Below are 20,046 nucleotides of genomic sequence, written 5' to 3'. Positions count from 1 at the left end.
ACTGCTTGTTTGAATATGCTAAAAAAAGGGTTAACATTAATTTACATAAGACTTTCCAATATATATTAATGTAAAACCCCAAACAATCTTTTATGGTTAAGTCATAAACAATGATTAAAATTACTTTGGAAAATTAAAGCATTTTCAAAAAAGCACTTTAATCCAAAAAGACTGAACAAAAGGACATTCCTAAAATAACTGAGCTACACTTTAAGTAGAAGTTTCCCAGAAAGACCTGATATAAACGGCTAGACAGGAAATTATATATATATATATATATATATATATATATATATATATATATATATATATATATATATATATATATATATATATATATATATATATATATATATATATATATATATTTGTATCATTTTAAAACATATTTAACATAATAGTTCTTTTACTTAATTTGTTAAGAAATTTAGGGTGTCAGGATCTATGATCATAATTTTATTACAAGTCTGTAATAATAATTGATGATTTATTCTTCTGTGGCGACTTCTAAAATAGAGACTAAGCTGAAGGAAAATGAATGAATGAATGAATGAATGAATGAATAATTGAATGAATGAATGAATGAATGAATGGATATGAAACTAACCAATTGTTTTGAAAGTGGCTTTATTCTGCAAGTTTGCAAAAGACAAGAGTAAATTCTGTTTGAAAATACAATTTCAATCTGGTCAGTCCAATGAAACTGTAAATGCTGTCATTATCTGCCCACCCTCATGTCACTTTGTACTAATGTGACTTTTTTTTTCCCTCTATTTGAGCACAAAAGGAGTCATTATCAAAATGTCAAAGCTCTCTCATCTCATTTTCATGCATTGGTGAAATGCATGGCGTGCATTGGCTTTCAAGTCCAGATGCAATTTATTACAAAATAAATGAATAAGAATTACATAATAGCCTGGGTTTTCAACCTGGATCTCTTGTATACTGAGCAAAAACACTAGACTAACAGTGTTTGCATAAAAGTGTAACAAAGTACAAAACAGTTTTTTTTGTTTTTCCCTTCAGACATTCAATCAATCAATCAAGCAATCAATTGGTTGCAGCTGGAAGGGCATTCGCTGCGTAAAACATATGCTGGATAAGTTGGTGGTTCATTCTTAAGTAGCGACCCTAGATTAATATAGGGACTATGCTGAAAGAAAATGAATGAATGAACTTGTCAGTGTAAAAAAGAAAAATATTATCGGCTTTTGTCCTGGCAAAATGTATTACACAATCAGTTAATAAACAGACAAAATCAATCAATCAATCAATCAATCAGTCACTACAGATGTAAAGTTTAAAAGATGCTTGCTCAGCTGTTTAACTGTCAGCTTATGATTTGAATCCAATGCGGAAGAAAGTAGGTCCTCAAACAAAAGGGTTTTTGAGACTCTCTATGTATAATTTTTGTTTTTATATACACAATTATGCCGTCAAACTGTTGTATAAACGCAATATCACACTCGTAGCAGTAAAATATGACTGTATTTTGGCACGAGTGGGGTCACTAAGGCACTCGGCTTGCTGCCTCATGCCAACGCACGCCTCCCACCTGTGCCGATATACAGACATATCGCACTGCTACTCGTGTGATATATATATATATATATATATATATATATATATATATATATATATATATATATATATATATATATATATATATAACAATTATAAATCAACAAATCATCAGCTCATGTAGTTTTGAGAAAAAAAAACTCTCTAAATTAATACAATTAAAGAACACCAAAGTCCCTCTGCCATTTATTAAATGAATAAACACAAAACAGAAAAAAAAAAAAGATTGGCTTTTAAACCTGACTAACATCCCCCAAAACATTTTTTAATGATTAACCAAGCTCAGTTACATTATTCAAGAGTTTCAAAAGAAGCCAACAAACTCCAAACAAACATGCTACATTTAACCTAAATGCGTAGATTTGTAATGATAGATAAAACAAAGCCAGGATTTGAAATGACTGTCAAACGATGAGCCAAAGAAACCTTTGAGGAAAAAAATAAATAAATAAGAGCACAATTTACCGCGCTTGAAGGCAGACAGAATAGGACAAAACCTGTCAACCAGAAAGAGTTCGCCTTCAAAGCGAGCGTAAGCTGAGAATTGTTATTTAGAGGAATGAACTTTCGGGGCGAAGAGGAGTGAACAAATGCAGCCACTGTGAAATGGAGCTAATGCACACAGGGCCGAAAGCAGAGCAGAGGCTTCTGTTTAATTAATGATGGAAACAGAGACTCCTGCTTCTCAGACAGTTACCGAGGAGGATGAGAGATGGTATTTTTACGCCAGAATCTTCTCTCCGCAGGTCATCTCGCTGAGAATACACACTGCTCTGGCCCTCTAAATATGCATTGCCTCTGAAAAAACTGATGAGCAAACAGTTTTGTCCCTTGTAACGTCATTATTTTGGAGTTTGTTCCCTTCCAGTGCATCTGGTTTGGTCATTAGCGTCACACAACGCTGTACACAAGCATCCCAATATTTACAAATTAGCTGTGAGGGTTGGTACATTTTCGTGCAGCCCACCTCAGAATCACTTGTATCAATAAAAGGATAACAGCTCCCCTAGAGGACAAACATTGATCCTGCCGCCCAGAGGAGCTAAGCATTTTGCATATCCTTCTCATACAGAACAAGTCATAATAAAGACTCCGAGGACAACACATATGCAGTTAATACACAAAAACACTTCAGTGAACATATACAGTTGAAGTCAAAAGCATTAGCCCTCCTGAATTATTAGCCCCTCTATATTTTTTCCTCTCAAATTTTTGTTTAATGGAAATATTTTTTTTCAACACAAATTATAATAAAAACTGATTTCTTTTATCTTGATAAATGATGAAAGTAACTAACATTTTACTACAAATTTTAAGATATTAGTATTCAGCTTAAAGTGCAATTTAAAGGGTTAACTAGGTTAATTAGGGCAATTAGGCAAGTCATGCTATAATAGAACCTTAAAATAATAATAAATAACTTGTTAAAAGCTATTATTTATTAGTTTATTAGATAAAGTTGAGTAATTACTAATAATATTATTATTACTATTAGTAAGGTCAACACAGGCTCATTGTAAAAACGTATCCCTGTATGTATCTCTGGAAGGCTCGAATTATGTAGCTGGAGGTACTTATGGCTGTGTTACATCTTTAAAATGAACACTTCAGGCGGTATGATGCCGCCGATGGCTTCATTTTTTTTTTTTTCCAATACTACTGACCGCTTATCTTCGTGTGGACGGCTTTTCCACTGTTACCTGTTGATATACTCGAGATGCAGAGGGGAGTTGACTTCAACGTCGAGGTTCCAGTTTGACGAAGAACGGTTCCGGAAAACAAGTAAAACAAAGGCAAAAGGCAAAAATAAAATAAGTAAATAACAGGATGAGAACGTGGTGAGACTTGAAGACATGGTAAAAATTAGCTGTGAGGGCTTTTCTTTTTCTGGATTGGTTTTGAAAATGCTGCTGGTTGACATTAGAGAAATGGGTTAATTAGGTCAACCATTGCTTTTAAAAACCCGATCAGTTGGAATAACGCATATCTGCCAACACTCCAGTTTTTCATGGGGGTCTCCTGTTATTTCTTCTGCATGAAAAATCCTGTAATTTCAAGCCCCCCCAACAATCACTCACCTCCATCCCCCACCCTGCTCCCTGGTCTGCAGCTTTTTGGTTCAGTCTGTCACACCCCTGGGTCGCTGATTTTGGTATAGTATCCGATCACATTGGCCACCCGAAACTCGGTGCATAGTACAGTTACTTACCGGGTTCTCAGTTGTGTTTTTCAGACTCCTCACACCTGACACCGGTCTCATAGATTTTCAGAGACAATGGTTAGCAGGTATGGTTTACCGCTGACTTCTACTTGTGCTGACTTCTACATGCGTATGCTTCCGCACTGCCTTCACATTGTCGCATAGCCCTCTCCGCGACTGACGCCAACACTGGCGCAGAAAAAAATGTAATGCGTGTCACAGTGACGCGTAAAGCAAGCTCTGTAATTGGTTGGCTTGGTAGCTGATCAGTGTGGGCAGGCTAGCTTTTCAGCATATTCCAGAGCAACACAAACAGCACGTTAAAGTATAAATGCATGACTATGCACAAGGCAGGCACGGTGGGTCACGCAGATCACTCGACGCAGAAGTATAAATCAGCTTTTAGGAAAGGGTGTGGGTGGGGTCGGTCGGTCAGTCAGCCAGTCAGTAAGTCGACAGTGGCCTCTGGTGCATTTACACGACAGCAGGTGCGAATGTCACTCACGAGAGATATTTGATATCTGATTAAATATGCACAGCAGCCTCTGGTGGATTCGCGAAAATAAAATCTGCAAAAAACTTACCTCCTGGGATGTATTTCACCACCTCCAGAAATGTATATAGGGGTACATATCAATAACATTAACTTTTTTGAATCTCATTGTAATGAAATAGTGTGCTTTGAGACAATAATTATTATTTAAAAAAGCTCTATACAAATAAACCTGAATTGAATCGAATAATAAAAAGCCATTGGAGCATAACACTCCACTTCGAATGCTATGATACATGTCTCCATGCAGCAAAAAACAACAGACGTTTGCCTTAATCTGAGTTTTGAGAAGACACAAGCATATTTCAGAACCCATCGAGACGTCTTGACAACAAAGATCAATGCGCTTAATAAATGAATAAGCCTGCAAATTACAACAGAAGGCTTTATGAAAATGAGATTATGGATCTGCCTTTAAGCTTTCAGATCTGTTGTTGCGGGATGTGACGTTTTGATTGGTGATCTGGCCTTTTCTTTCGGTCCTAATGAAGGGCTTGTGTAGACGTCAGGATTTTCTGACAGTTGTTTAATTCATTAAAGCACAATTCCAGAACTGTGCTCAATGCTTAATGATCCGCGCTTAAAGAGAATCTACTGTAAACAAGAAGCCAGTGGCAAACAGTGCCCTTTTTTTTTTTTTTTTTTGGCATCAACAATTCAATTCAATTCTGTATTTTTTTTTAGCAAGAACTATTGTTAAAGCTGCTTTACAGACGGCGCACATTATTGTGTTAGAATTAAATTTAAGGTTATTAGTTACCATAACTTTATTAGTAGCTACTAATAACTTGAACTAATTAACCAGCAACTAATAGCTTTAACAGTTAAAGTAACTAGAGATAAACATATTAATCTGTAGTTATAAAGTATATAGGTGATGTCTACCGTATGTGTACATGTTCAATTGTATTTGTTTATTAAATGTGTGGGTTGTCCTTGAAGTCTTTAATGAACACTAAAAAAAAAAAAAAAGCATTGTTGCTGTTTGTTCAAACTATTTAAAATGAGCTGAAACAAAGTTCTTGCGTTTTTTTTTGGTGGGACAACTTAATTGTTTTAAGTTCAATCTACTTCAATTTGTAAAAAAAAAATAATAAAAAAATAATAAAAATAAACATTAAATTAACAATCAATTTGTGTTGGGACGACAAGAAGGGATTGTGTGGAACCCAGCAGTTTTTACAGTGGCATTAACACCAGTAATCTAATTATTTACCTTAATCTGAATACTTATAAGATTAAGGTATTTACATGAGTTGCTTTTTAATGTTCCCTTCATGTTTCGTGTTTTGATAGGTCATAGTTTGAGCATCATGTCAGCATTCGACGCTAGTTTTGATGCTAGTTTTTGATCTTCATCATGGCACCATATGTGATTTTAGTTTTGTGACAAGTTCAACTGCAAAAGATTTACCACACTTTTTGTGCCAACAGACGATACCAGATACAAATTCTCAAGCAACAGGCCACCTCTGCAGTCATATACTTTTGGGTTACATTTACAAATTGTTCATTCATTCCCCCGTGACAAACTCTACATGAGAGCATAGTCATTGTTTCCCACTCGCACGGAAAGTGTGCCTACTTGCTGGAAGTCATTCTCATTTGTTTATCGTCAAACAACTGCTGTGTGTGCATCCTGTCGCAAAATATAGTAAAAAGTACTATAAAATGAGAATAGTTAATTAAAGTGTTTACATGTCTATACAGCACTTCAAAAATGGGACTAAAATAGGATTAGTTGCAACAAAAATAGTCTGTAAATGTACCTCTATATACATTTCTGGAGATCGCGAATTATGTAGCCAGTTGTTTGTATGGCTGTATTTTGTCTCCAAAAGAAATGTTAAGGGTTGGTATGATGCCGCTCCATTTCACGCTTACCAGCTGACCGCTTGCCCTATATATAGATGGCTTTTCCACTGTTACCAGTTTTACCCAACCCACTTTCATTCTGAAAATGTACTGCTAAAAACATTTCTGGAGAACGTCAAATTTGTCCCAGCAGATGTTTTTTTGCAGTTTTTGTTTTCGCGAATCCACCAGAGGCAGCTGTGTATGCTTTTTGAGATCTCAAATTTCCCTCGCAAGTGCCATTCATGCCTGCTGTTCTTGTGTAAATCCACCAGAGGCTGCGGTCAACTGACTGACTGACTGACTGACGGACTGACCCATCGATTGACCTAACTCCTTCATCCCTAAACCCAACCAATAGTGTTTTCAAAAGCACAGATTGACCCACTCGCCCCCTTCCATAAACCCAACTGACAGTTTTAAAAAACAATCCAGAAAAAGAAAAGCCCTCGCCTGATTTTTACCACATTTTCAGATTTTACTACCTTCTCACCCTGTTATTTACTAGTTTAATTTACCTTTTAGATTCAGTTTTTGTCTTACCTGCTTTCTGGAACCGTTCTTCACCGGACTCAAACCACATTGTTGTGGTCAACTCCTCCCTGTTTCTCAAGTCCGCCGGCGTACGTCGAACTACTGGACAAACCAGTAACAGTGGGAAAGCCATCCACATGGAGGTAAGCAGTCAGCTGGTAAGTGCATTTTAAACACAATATGCAGCCATACGTACTTCTGGTTACATAATTCACAATCTCTCGAGGTGTGTATAGGCATACGTTTTCAGAATGAGCCTATGTTGGTTTTTTCAGTGGCTTGCCACATCTGATGGCGGACTTGAGATGCAAAGAGGAGTTGACCCCGATGACAGGGTTCAAATCTGGCAAAGAACAGTCCCAGAAAGCAGGTAAGACAAAAACAAAAGCCAATAAGAAATTAAAAAGGTAAAAAACAGGGTGAAAATGTAGTAAGATCTGAAAACATGGTGTAAATCAGGCTGCTTCCAGGGCTTTTCTTTTTCTGCATTGCTTTTAAAAACCCTGTGTTTTAGGGAAGTGGGTGGTGCTTTTGAAAACACTATCGATTGGGTATAGAGAAGGAGAAGGGTGGGTTAGTCGTTCAAGCAGTCAGTCAGTCAGTCGACAGTAGCCTTTGGTGTATTCATGCAAGAAGAGCAGATGTGAATGGCACTGGTGAGAGAAATTTGAGATTTCAAAATGATACACAGCGGCCTCTGGTGGATTGCTCCTTGGACGTATTTGGTGCTCTCCAGAAATGTATACAGGGGTACGTTTCCAGAATGAGCCTGGGTGGAATACTTTACATGTCTATTCAATTTCTGTTTGGTTCGATTACAACTTTAGTGGGATTAAGGTCATAAAAAATTACTATTTACATGGTAGACTCTTAATCAGAGTATTGTCGTATTAAAATAGGAGTATTGGTGTCCATGTAAACGTACTCAGTGAAGATCATACTTCTCCTAAAATGGCGATTTTGTGATTTGATTACTGAGGATTAGTGTAATGGTGTCAATGCTGAATGTGAGTGGCGAAGGTTAGTCTCAAGAGTGCGTGTTTACATTTTTTATTTGTTGCTCGATTAATGGTGCTTTAATTAGAGCATGATTGCGTTCCTCTAGTGAAGGGATGGAAAAAAAAGAGAGAGAAAAACATCCTAATAAAACCCTCAAGGCCCGACGTCTGTGACTTATTCATTGTCATTGCGAAGGGGTAGACTGTGCCTGACAAGAGAAAAGAGACAGACTTGACAGAGATGAATAAACATAACATGCTGATTTAATGCAAAATGAGAGGTCTCAAAATAAGAGTCTGGGAGTGTGAGGAGACGGGGAAAAGTTGTCTGATACTTATAGCCTGACTAGATGCGAAAGTATGTCAGTCTTTAAAAGAAAACATGGCATCCGATTATATACTGAAAATCTGTAAATGTTCAAACATAAATGTGACCCTCGACCACAAGACCAGTCAAATGGGTCAGCTTTTTGAAATTGAGATATAAACCTTATTTGAGATGTGGACATACCATCTAAATACTGACAAATCGTATTTATGCTTGACTAAATTGTCTCTATCAAGGCATATATTAGTAAATAATATATATATATATATATATATATATATATATATATATATATATATATATATATATATATATATATATATATATATATATATATATACTTACATTTTTAATTTTTATCAAATATAATATATGATTCTGGAGGTTTGATATATACTAGGGATTTTACAAAATATCTTCATGGAACATTAGGTTTATTTATTAGTTAATAATAATATTAATAATACTAATGTAGTTAATATTAGTTAATTTATTAATTTAATAGTCTAATAGTCTGTAATGTTGTTTTCATCTAATTATTATTTTACTCTTGTCAAAAATACACTCACCGGCCATTTTATTAGATACACCTGTCGAACTGCTCATTAACACAAAATTTCTAATCAGCCAATCACATGGCAGCAACTCAATGCATTTAGGCATGTAGACATGGTCAAGATGATCTGCTGCAGTTCAAACTGATTTGGTCTGATTATTTCAGAAACTGCAGATCTGCTGGGATCTTCACGCACAACCATCTTTAGGGTTTACAGAGAATGGTCTGAAAAAGAGAAAAATTCCAGTGAGCAGCAGTTCTGTGGGCGCAAATGCCTTTTGATGAGAGGTCAGAGGAGAATGGCTAGACTCGAGCTGACAGAAAGGCAACAGTAACTAAAATAACCACTTGTTACCACTGAGGTATGCAGAAGAGCATCTCTGAACGCACAACGTGTCAAACTTCGAGGCAGATGGGCTACAGCAGCAGAAGACCTCACCGGGTGCCACTCCTGTCAGCTAAGAACAGGGCTTAGTCTGAGGCTGCAATTTGCACAGGCTCACCAAATTAAACAATAAAAGATTGGAAAAACATTGCTTGGTCTAATGAGTCTCGATTTTTACTGTGACATTCAGATAGTTAGGTCAGAATTTGCCGTCAACAGCATGATAGCATGGATACCTTGTATCACACTTTGGGCCCATTAGAAATTCTAGCAGGATAACGCTCCATGTCATAAAGCGCAAATAATCTCAGACTGGTTTCTTGAATATGACAATGAATTAACTGTACACATTTGGCCTCCACAGTCACCAGATTTTAATTGAATAGAGCACCTTTGGGATGTGGTGGACAAATCTGCAGCAACTGCACAATGCTATCATTTCAAAACCAAAATCTCTGAGGAATATTTCCAGTACCTTGTTGAATCTATGCCACAAAGGATTAAGGCAGTTCTGAAGGCAAAAGGGGGTCCAACCTTGGTACAAATAAGGCATGCCTAATAAAGCGGCTGGTGAGTGTACAACTTCAGACAACATTGTTTTATGGTCCAGGGTCACATATTACATAATGTGAATCAATAAATTTTCTTTGTTTAACATCAGTTAAATATTTTTTTTTAAAATGTATAGCTTAAAGGATCACTGAATAACTGTTTTGTTGCCCTGTTAATGGATCATTTATTTATTTATTTATTTATTTATTTATTTATTTATTTATTTATTTATTTATTTATTTATTTATTTATTTATTTATATGTGTGTTTGTTTTTTGTTTGTCTGTTTGTTAATAATAATAATAATAATAATAATAATAATAATAATAATAATAATAATAAAAACCATCATCATTTTTATTTGTATTATATATGTATGTCTTTTTTTCTCATTGAATGGATTTTAAATTTGATTTCCCCCATTAATTATTGCACATTATTATTATTATTATTATTATTATTATTATTATTATTATTATTATTATTATATTTATTATTATTAGTATTATTATTATTATTATTATTATTATTATACAAATTGTGCTATTTCTATAGCCATAAAATATTCATAATTAAAATGTCCCCTGCTTAAAATGAATCAATACAAACTGCTTTGCTCTTCTTGTCTATCTGGCTTTGTTGGCTGATTTGAGAATGGTTTTAGGATGCTTGGGCATGCAAGAAGAAAAAAACCATCATAAACCATAAAGCTAACAACACTTTAAGCTGGTTTTATCTCGGTTAAGCTGTTGTAAGCTATTTTCCCAATGGGGTTTATAAAATAAAATTGATTTTCATTTCAAATTGGTTTCATGTTTCAATACCACAGTGATCAGTGTACTATTTTTTTATTACTTTACAATGAGTGTGTATTAGATAATGTGTTTACTAACATGAACAAACAATGAACAATACTTTTATTGCAGTATGTTTTTGTCTTTGTTAATGCTGAATTTTTAATAAGCTGAAAAGTATAACATTCAAATTGTTTGTTTAAATTGAGCCTTTATAAATTGCAGCCACTTACCTTTAAAACATGTATTAAATCCAATATATATATATATATATATATATATATATATATATATATATATATATATATATATATATATATATATATATATATATATATTAGTGTAATGTTCAGAATCAAATACTTGTATTTTAATAATGCACTAGGACATGTTAAACTATGATTGGTAATTCTGTACAAGCAAGTTTGTTATATTTTAACTGAACGTTGACCTCATAGTAATGTCCTAAATTACGAAATGCATACCCTAGCAATTATTAGGAATGCTGTTGTTTTTAGAAGCTTCATAAGACACATCTTTTTAGTAAGGCATATACTGATTTGTGATTATGACTGTCATTTTATGCAATTTGTAATCTTTTTTTTTTTTTTTAGGCTATTGTTTTATTGATTATTGAGGGGTGGCCTTTGGCTTGTTAATGAGATTTTATGTAAGCTTGTTGTAATTCAGGTTTAGGTTTTAAAGAGTATTATTATTATTATTATTATTATTATTATTATTATTATTATTATTATTATTATTATTATTATTAAAGTGTGAGCGTTTTACACAATTGTTTTTAAATATAATTTTAAATTGTAGAATGCAGATCCATTTTTTTCATATATGCATCTCTCAATGGTTATAAAAACAAATAATCTCAATAATAATAAGAATAAGAATAACAATAATGTATAGATCCAGTGTTAAATAAATAAATAAATAAATAAATAAATAAATAAATAAATAAATAATGATAATAATAATAATAATAATAATAATAATAATAATAATAATAATAATAATAATAATAATATTTCCCAGGGTTGCAGCTGGAAGGGCATGCGCTGCGTAAAAACTTGCTGGATAAGTTTGCGGTTCATTCCGCTGTGGCGACCCCGGATTAATAAAGAGACTAAGCCGACAAGAAAATAAATGAAGAATAATAATAATAATAATAATAATAATAATAATAATAATAATAATAATAATACTTTATATTGGTGCTATCCATTAGTTATTTTATGTTGTTGTTGTTGTCCCCCCCCTTCCCCCAATTAAAATGAATAAATATAGCCAAACTGCTTTGCTCCACTTATCTGGCTTTGTTGGCTGATTTACGAATCGTTTTAGGATGCTTAATTCTGGCTTGGGTTGCATTTTTATTTGTTGTTAAATATCTTGTTTCTTTTTTTTTTTTTCAGAAAATCCACCATAAATATACTGTATTATTATTATTAGTTCTATTAGCCTACTATTAACCCGTTTTATGCCATAAAACAATTCAAAGCAATTTAATTGGGTTTTTTATTTTAAACTGTAGAATGCACAGCTATTTTTTTTTATATATGCGTCTCTCTGGTGTTAAAGCTTTGATGAGCGTGTGCCTGAAGTCTTGCTGCGAGTGCGCGCGCTTGTCGACTCGCGCAGTTTTCCGCGAGGAGGCTGCTGAGATGCGCGCGAGTTGCTTCAAACACCGACTCTCAGCTCGAGACTCCACCAGCCACTGCGCAGCCTCTCTCTCTGTCTCTCTCTCTTTCTATGTCTCTCTCGCTCTCTCTCTTTATGTGTGTGTTTCACATCGCCTCGGTCGGAAGGGAGGGAGAGACGCGTCTGAGGAGGAATCGTAGGTGAGCTTTGGACCACAGCCGGAGAGGTGGAGGAGACCGCGCGCTTCGCACTACATTTAAAGGATGCGCTGCCGGGCGCAACGGCGCGTCCTATAGAGATACAACGGGAGCGAAGCGTCTGGGTTTTGTTTCTCAATCCACGTTTGGCTTTTTGTATACAGAAAACCTGTCACTATCTGACATTCCGCGAGCGCACGGCATCACTTTATACGGACCTGAAGAAGAGGAAGGAGACGTTTCTTTTCTCGCAACATCCAGAGTAAGTCCGATGTCTGATTTCTGCTGAACGTGCGTGCTGGGTATCAATGCAATTACAGCTGCGCTGAGAGTTTTATGTGTCCGACCTGAAGCAAGTTGTACGGTTGTGATGCTCAGTGAAAACACCGTAAGTGCTGATTTATATCATACTGCATCCGCGTATTGGCACAAATTAGAGTATGGTTGTGGAGCCGGTGCTAAAACGATCAGAAATGGTGGCATGTGTGTGCTGTGAACATGCAGATGTTTTGGATTATTCTTCTGGGTTTTAAAGCCACGCAAGATATAGAAAAAGTGATGCGTTTTATTTTATATGCATAATATCTGTTTTAAATAGTATGAGTGTTTTTTTTTTTTTTTTTTTTTGTTAAATATTAGCAGCTAATTACAATGTTGGATAGTATCCATGAAGCTTAAGTTCAAAACTGTGTTTGAGTGCAACTTTTTCAACTGTTATTGTAGCACTTTTCTTAAATTTATTTACTCCAAATTGTCAATGATTGTCAGATGACACTGATGGCATTTGTGATTTGTGAAGGAATATATGATGATTTCTTTTAATCTGTGGTTTTGACTGGCCGTCAAGGCGATTCACTTTGGAGTCAGAGTGAAATTATGTGCAAGAACTTTTAAAAAGTGAAATTACTTTCCCTTTAAGAAGAATGTCAGTTATCATAACAGTGAATGGAACTAGAAATAATGTTGTTCTGAACATCTTCACTTTTGGCTTTCAGCCCTGCGATGTCTTTTCTCAGTTCGAAGTTATCCTTCAGACTGAAAATATGTCACGAAAACGTCCCATGAGCCAGAAAGTTTTCAGACTGAACTTTACTTTGATGTAAGCTCTCAGAAACACTTTCCTGCTGTATTTGTTCTTAGGTCTTGCTCTCAAATGAAGACCTTTCTGTCTGTTGTACTGGTGTGTTATTTTTTTAACCGTTTGATATATATTTTATTGGACTTCTTTATCTTTATTCACTAGCTTGATGAAAAGAAGAAAAAAGGCTTTCTTTAAAAGAGTCGAACAAGTTCTGGTGTGTCAGACATTGTGAAAATGTAACCTAAAATAACCTCCAAATTAACCACTTTTGTGCATGGCAAAAAAAAAAAAAAAATGGATTCTGAATGACTGAACCTTGTAGACATTATAAAGCTCAGAAGTGCAAAATGTAGCATATTACAGGATTTTTTATATATATATATATATATATATATATATATATATATATATATATATATATATATATATATATATATATATATATTTTTTTTTTTTTTTTTTTCAAACATACTCTTTCAAATTGTCAAACTAATTAATCTCTTTAAGCAATGCTGATTGTTATAAAGTAATTATTCAGCCGAACACTTAGTTATGTCATAATTTATTAATTTTCACTTGTCATTTGTTTTTTGTTTTTTTTTTCCTTGTTGAACAAAAAATAAGATACTTTGAAAAATGCTGGTAGCTGAGACCCGTTGTCTTGTAAAGTCATTTTGGGTAACACTTTGGTTTAAGTAAGTTCACACCATTTACTGGCTCATTATCTGTCTATTAATACGATTTTAAACTGTTTATATCACTAATGAAGTATGATCTTTTATGTTCTTAATCCTAGCCAATAAACTCAATTACTACATTAATAGGTATGCATAAGAAGCTCATTAGTTTGTTAATAGCATACATTGTAAATTACTAATTCATTTCATTATGCTCTGATGATTGTTGAAGTCATAATTTACCCCATAATTTTTAATTGTGATAATTTACTCATTTCCACCTGTTATGTGGGTTTCTTTGTTTCTTTTTAACACAATAGAGGATATTTTGAAAAATGCTGGTAGCTGAGACCCAATATCTTGCATATTTTTGGGGAAACACTTTAGTTTAAGCAGCAATTCATGCCATTTACTGGCTTATTATCTGTCTATTGTTCATAAATAACTGTGTATTAGTACTTGTGAAGTTTTATGTCCTTAATTCTACCCAATCAACACAACTACTACCTTAATAGCTATTAATAAGCAGATAATTAGTTTGTTAATAGCATTAATTGTACCTTACTAATCCATCTTTTTATGCAATGATCATTGTTAAAGTCATAATTAACACAAACACTTCTTTAATTATGTCATAAATCACTCATTTTGTTATTTTACCTACTTGAGTATCTTTCTTCATTTTTTATATTTTAAAAAATGCTGGTAGCTGGGATCCGTTCTCTTGCAAAGCAGTTTTGGGTTAATCTTTAGTTTGAGTAACAATTCATACCGTTTGCTGGCTTATTATCCATCTATCATTAATATATTCACTGTTTATTAGCACCTATGAAGTATGATCTTATTTTATGTCCACAATCTTCCCCCACCATATGTCATAGCTTACTCATTTTCACTTGTTATTTTATCTATTTGTGATTCTTTCTTCTGTTGAACACAAAAAAAGATACTTTGAAAAATGCTGGTAGCTGAGACCCCGTATCTTGCATAATAACACTTTAGTTTAAGTAACAATTCACACCATTTACTGGCTTATTTTCTGTATTAAGCTATTAACTGTTTATTAGCACGTGTGAAGTATGATCTTAGTCCTTAATTCTACCCAATAAATATAGTTACAATCTTAATAACTATTATTAAACATCTAGTTGGTTTGGTAAAAGCATAAACTGTACATTACTAATTCATTTCTTTATACTATTATGATTTTTAAAGTCATAATTCACTCAAAAACTTTTAATTATGTCATAATTTATTCATTTTCACTTGTTATTTACTGATTCTACTGTTTAACACAAAATAAGATACTTTGAAAAATGCTGGTAGCTGAGACACGTTATTTTGCATAGTATTTTTGGGTAACACTTTGGTTTGAATAACAATTCACACAATTTACTGGCTTATTATCTGTCTCTTATTAAGATATCAACTGTTTATAAGCACTTATGAAGTATGATAGTCTTTAATTCTACCCAATAAACATCATTACTATCTTAATAGCTATAAATAAGTATCTAGTTGGTTTGGTAATAGCATAAATTGTACATTGCTTACTCATTTCTTTATACTATGATGATTGTTAAAGTCATAATTCACCCCAAAACTTTTAATTATGTCATAATTTACTAATTTTCACTTGTTATTTAATCCTAGTAGAGCGCCGGTATCTTGCATAGTAACACTTTAGTTTAAATAACAATTCACACCATTTGCTACTGACTTATTATTGGCCTATTTTTGTGTCCTACTATGGAAGTCAATGGGTTCCAGCAACCAGCATTCTTCCAAAAATATTCTTCAGTGTTCAATCCTTTCGAATAAACTCAATTACTAACTTAATAACCATTAATGAACAGCTAATAAGTAGCTTAGTAGTTTCCGAATAGTTTGTTGATAGCATGATGCACATTAAAATAAAATGTTACCTTTTTTTGTTTCATATGGAAGTCAATGGCTTTCAGCAACCAGCATTCTTCAAAATATCTTCAAAAAAAGGAAGAATAAATAATTTCAGAAACGTAATTTTTGGGTGAACAATCCCTTTAAGGGAGAATTTACAAACTCTGACAGAACACATTTGTTTAAAGCAGTATCTTGCTTATCTGTTGAATAAGACAATATCTGTGCTACCTATTTTAACTTAATGAATACTTAAAGATCGTTACTTGTTTTTATGATCACGCTGGCCTCCCGCAGTCATCCGATTTCCCTGGAAAATATTAAGATCCAAAGAGATGTGTCTCCCATGTACATTCATTTATTTTTTGTCTCGCGGTTAAATTAGTGTGTAACTCTTTAATGAGGTTGTTTTAGCTTCGCGAGTAAATATGAAATCGGAGCACCCTGCTGTTTTGTGGGTAGCGAGTTGATTAGATTCTCCTTTGCGTGCGCTGTAGGAACGTAAAAAGACTTTCTTGCTTTCATTGGGTACTTTGATTATAGCAAAATTCACATCTGGGCCAAACCGGATTCCAGAGACCGAAGATCTGAGGAGAGAAACAGTCTGCTTGCATTTTCAGAGTCTGGTGGTTATTATGTTAGAGATGTTATGTCTGCGCGCTCCTAATACAGCATTAGAATATATTAATATCCGTTTCTGTCTCCATTCATCGTCGGTTTCAATCTTCTAAGCATTTCAGCAAAAGGCAATTAATGGAATTCAGTGGTACCACTGTGCTTGTATTTGTGTGTTTGTCCACTTAGTTTTATTAGAGGATATGAATGAATATGTTAGCATGTCCATCTTAAAGAATTCAGGATTTTAATTGATTGCAAATAGACATGGATTTATGTTTATTGCTGATTTTGCTTATTATTAGTAAAGTTTTTGTTCTTTCTAGTAGGATACTTTCAGCTTTCAGCATGCTTGGATGGGATAGTATAATAAAGATACATAAAATAAAAGAAGATGTTTTGAGAAATGTTGGTAGCTGAGACCCATTATAGTGCATTGTCATTTTGGGTAACGCTTTAGTTTAAGTAGCAATTCATACACTATAGGCTTATTATTGGCCTATTATTATTATTATATTAACTGTTTATTAGCACTTATGAAGTATGATCTTAGTTTATGTTCCTAACCTAACTTAATTAATAACTATTAATAAGCAGCTGGTTAGTTTGTTAATAGCATTAGTTGTACATTACTAATTTATCTCTTTATGCCATGATGATTGTTAATGTCATAATTCACCCAAAAAAAGAAAATTATGACATAATTTACTCATTTTCACTTGTTATTTCACCTATTAGCATTATTTTTTTTTTCAAATAAAAACCACAATGTTAAAACAACAACAGCAAAAATATTAAGCAAAAAAGCTATTTTTAGTATTTATAATAATAATAGACACTGAAGACTGGAGTAACGAGGCTGAAAAATCCGGTTTATGTTATGAGGATAACAAAAAAAGTGTATGTTTACACCACAACTGTTGTGTGTTAGGGTTGGGTGATGTCAACCAATTTGGCATCGTAATGATGTCTAATGTGAAACATCACTATGGACGATGGCATCGTGGGGTGGAGGATCGCGATGCCTTCTCAGCATCATGATGTCTATCCATTGGCGATGGATGATGGCATAGTCTATCGACCCAACCTGAGTTCATGATGTTGTCACTTTACTTCTATTTACATTGATCCAGAGTTTCAGCTGTTTATTTGTCTGATGACTGAACACATAATATGTGTGTGCATAATCTTATTGCATTAAATAAAAGTGTATTTGTAGTCTATACATTAACAACAATTGTATGGCTTTAAAAATAGTGCCAATTAAATGAATAGTTCACCCAGATATAAATACCATCACTGTTTAATCACCCTTAATTTGTTCCATACTGTTGAACACAACTTTTAACTTTTTTTTATGTTAAACTGAAACTCATAAATGTTTGGAACCACTTGAGGGTGACTAAATGTTGGCAGCCGTTTTATTTTTAGGGTAAACCATCTCTTAAAAAGTGAAAATTTAGCAATTTTAGGCTACCAGAATCCAGTTGTCGCATTAGTGAATGGCCAAATCACTTCTTGTATAGTGTGAGTTTTTGTTTGACAAAAATGTTCCAGTTGAATTTTTTTTTTTTCAGCTGAAGCAAAAATACATTTTAAGAGAAAGATTAAAAAGTTTCAAGTAATTTCTTTTTACAAAGAAGTCTCTTGCGCTTGCCAAAGCTTGAGTGTCACATGATCCTTCATTTTCATCTGCTAATTTGATGCTCAAAATAAATTAACCATGATGATGAATAGTGAATACTGTTGTGCTAAAAATATCATTAAAACTTTATTTTGTCCTTGTTTAATAGAAATAGAACAATCTTTGTTCAAACTGGAATCTTTTAAAATATAAATGCCTTTTTTTTGTCATTTCTGATCAATATAGCATGTCTTTCTGAATAGTAGATTTCCATAAATTGTATTGTAGTTTTCTTTTCATTTTTATTTTTTTTGGAAATTTTGAGGTATGAGAAGTATGATAAAAATAAATAAATGCAATAAAATACTACCAATAAGCAAATAGATATTAAATTATGTACGTATTTAAAAAAATGCATGATGTTGTCACTGTATCTCCATTTTTACATTGATTAAAGCTTCATCAAAAAAAGTATGTGTAGTCTACACATGAACAGCAATGATATGGCTTTAAAAATAATGCCAATTAAATGAACAGTTACCCAAATATAAATGCTATTAAAAAAAAAAAAAGTCTTTAAAAAAATAAAACTGCTTTATAAAAATCATCAGGGATGACTTATACATTTTAAATGGTCTTATAAGCAAGATTGTTTCAGTAAGTTCTTACTACAAAACTCATAGCAGGGCTTACAGTGTGTTGCCTCTGAAAATAAACCTGTAAATCATATCTGCCAACACTCCCATTTTTCCTCCCATCTCCTGAGTCTCCCGTGTTTCAGACGCATCTCCCATTTTGTTCTGTCTCAAGGAAAACTCTCAAAATTCACCCCCTGTATGTATATAGATGATATATTCTAGCCTCGGCTGGGTCAGTTGGCGTTTCTGTGTGGAGTTTGCATGTTCTCCCTGCATTCGCATAGGTTTCCTCCAGTTTCCCCCAAAGTCCAAAAACATGTGGTACAGGTGAATTGGGTAGGCTAAATTTTTCGTAGTGCACGAGTGTGAATGAGTGTGTATGGATGTTTCCCAGAGATGGGTTGCAGCTGGAAAGGCATCCGTTGCATAAAACATATGCTGGATGAGTTAGCATTTCATTCCGCTCTGGTGACCCCAGATTAATAAAGGGACTAAGCCGAAAAGAAAATTAATGAATGAATATACTGAAATATACATAATGAAATATATAACCCAAGCTCACTGTGTTTATGTACCCCTATATACATTTTTAGAGATCGTAAAATACCTACCGGAAGCTATGATTTATGGAAGGTTTTTTTTTCCACCAAAGACGCTTTTTGGGATCTCAAATTTCTCTTGTGAGTGCAGCTCGCACCTGCTCTTCTTGCGTAAATCCACCAGAGGCTGCTGTCGGCTGATGTATGGACTGATTGACTGATTGACCAACCGACCAATCCCATCACCCACTCCCTTCCCGAAACCCAACCGATAGTGTTTTAAAAAGTATGAATTGACCAGCGCCCTCCCACTTCCCTAAACCCAACCGACAGTGTTTCGAAAAGGAATTCAGAAAAAAAAAGCCCTCGCAGAAGCTTGATTTTTACCTTGTTTTCAGATTTTACCACGTTCGCACCATATTAATTAATTGTTTGTTTTATTTTTTTTTTGGCTTTTGTTTTAGTCTTACTTACTTTTTGACACCGTTCTACACTGGACTCGAACTTGTCGACACAGTCCACTCAGCTCTATATCTCAAATCCTCCAACGTATACAATGAGACTGGACAAACTGATAGCAGCAGGAAAGCAGCCAGCTAATAAGCCTGAAAATGAATGGTGTCATACCATCCTGTAGCATTCATTTTTAAAGATGAAATGCAGCCAGGTGAAGCAGTGGCGCAGTAGGTAGTGCTGTCGCCTCACAGCAAGAAGGTCACTGGGTCGCTGGTTCGAACCTTGGCTCAATTGGCATTTCTGTGTGGAGTTTGCATGTTCTCCCTGCCTTTGCG

The 20,046-nt window shown here is 34.0% G+C and overlaps 2 protein-coding genes across 6 annotated transcripts in view; both read left to right on the top strand.

Annotated features, from left to right (window-relative positions):
• The first annotated feature begins 1,345 nt into the window (after positions 1–1,345).
• LOC147839818 (uncharacterized) lies at positions 1,346–9,137 on the top strand. 2 transcript variants are annotated; one of them, XM_087293395.1, is made up of 5 exons: positions 1,346–1,383; positions 5,769–5,826; positions 6,714–6,865; positions 6,998–7,092; positions 8,770–9,137. In XM_087293395.1, exons 1-5 carry the CDS (start codon positions 1,352–1,354, stop codon positions 8,937–8,939), a joined length of 507 nt encoding a protein of 168 aa, XP_087149521.1. In that variant the 5' UTR covers positions 1,346–1,351; the 3' UTR covers positions 8,940–9,137. The 2 variants fall into 2 exon arrangements, 1 of the variants encoding a protein (XP_087149521.1); XR_015515227.1 differs by lacking the exons at positions 1,346–1,383; positions 5,769–5,826 and having other exon boundaries at positions 5,996–6,880.
• Positions 9,138–12,133: 2,996 nt separating this feature from the next.
• Positions 12,134–20,046, top strand: part of cntn5 (contactin 5) — a 444,657-nt gene continuing 436,744 nt past the window's right edge. For all 4 annotated transcript variants that reach the window (XM_087291634.1, XM_087291631.1, XM_087291630.1 and 1 more), the window contains exon 1: positions 12,134–12,444. The gene's annotated coding sequence lies outside the window, so the exon portion shown is untranslated. The remainder of the gene's footprint in view (positions 12,445–20,046) is intronic.

Source organism: Danio rerio, chromosome 18 (genome assembly GCF_052040795.2).
Source record: "Danio rerio strain M-AB ecotype USA chromosome 18, GRCz13ab, whole genome shotgun sequence".
Lineage (NCBI taxonomy): Eukaryota > Metazoa > Chordata > Actinopteri > Cypriniformes > Danionidae > Danio > Danio rerio.
Note: the sequence above shows the minus strand (reverse complement) of the source record. Positions and strands in the feature narration are given on the sequence as shown.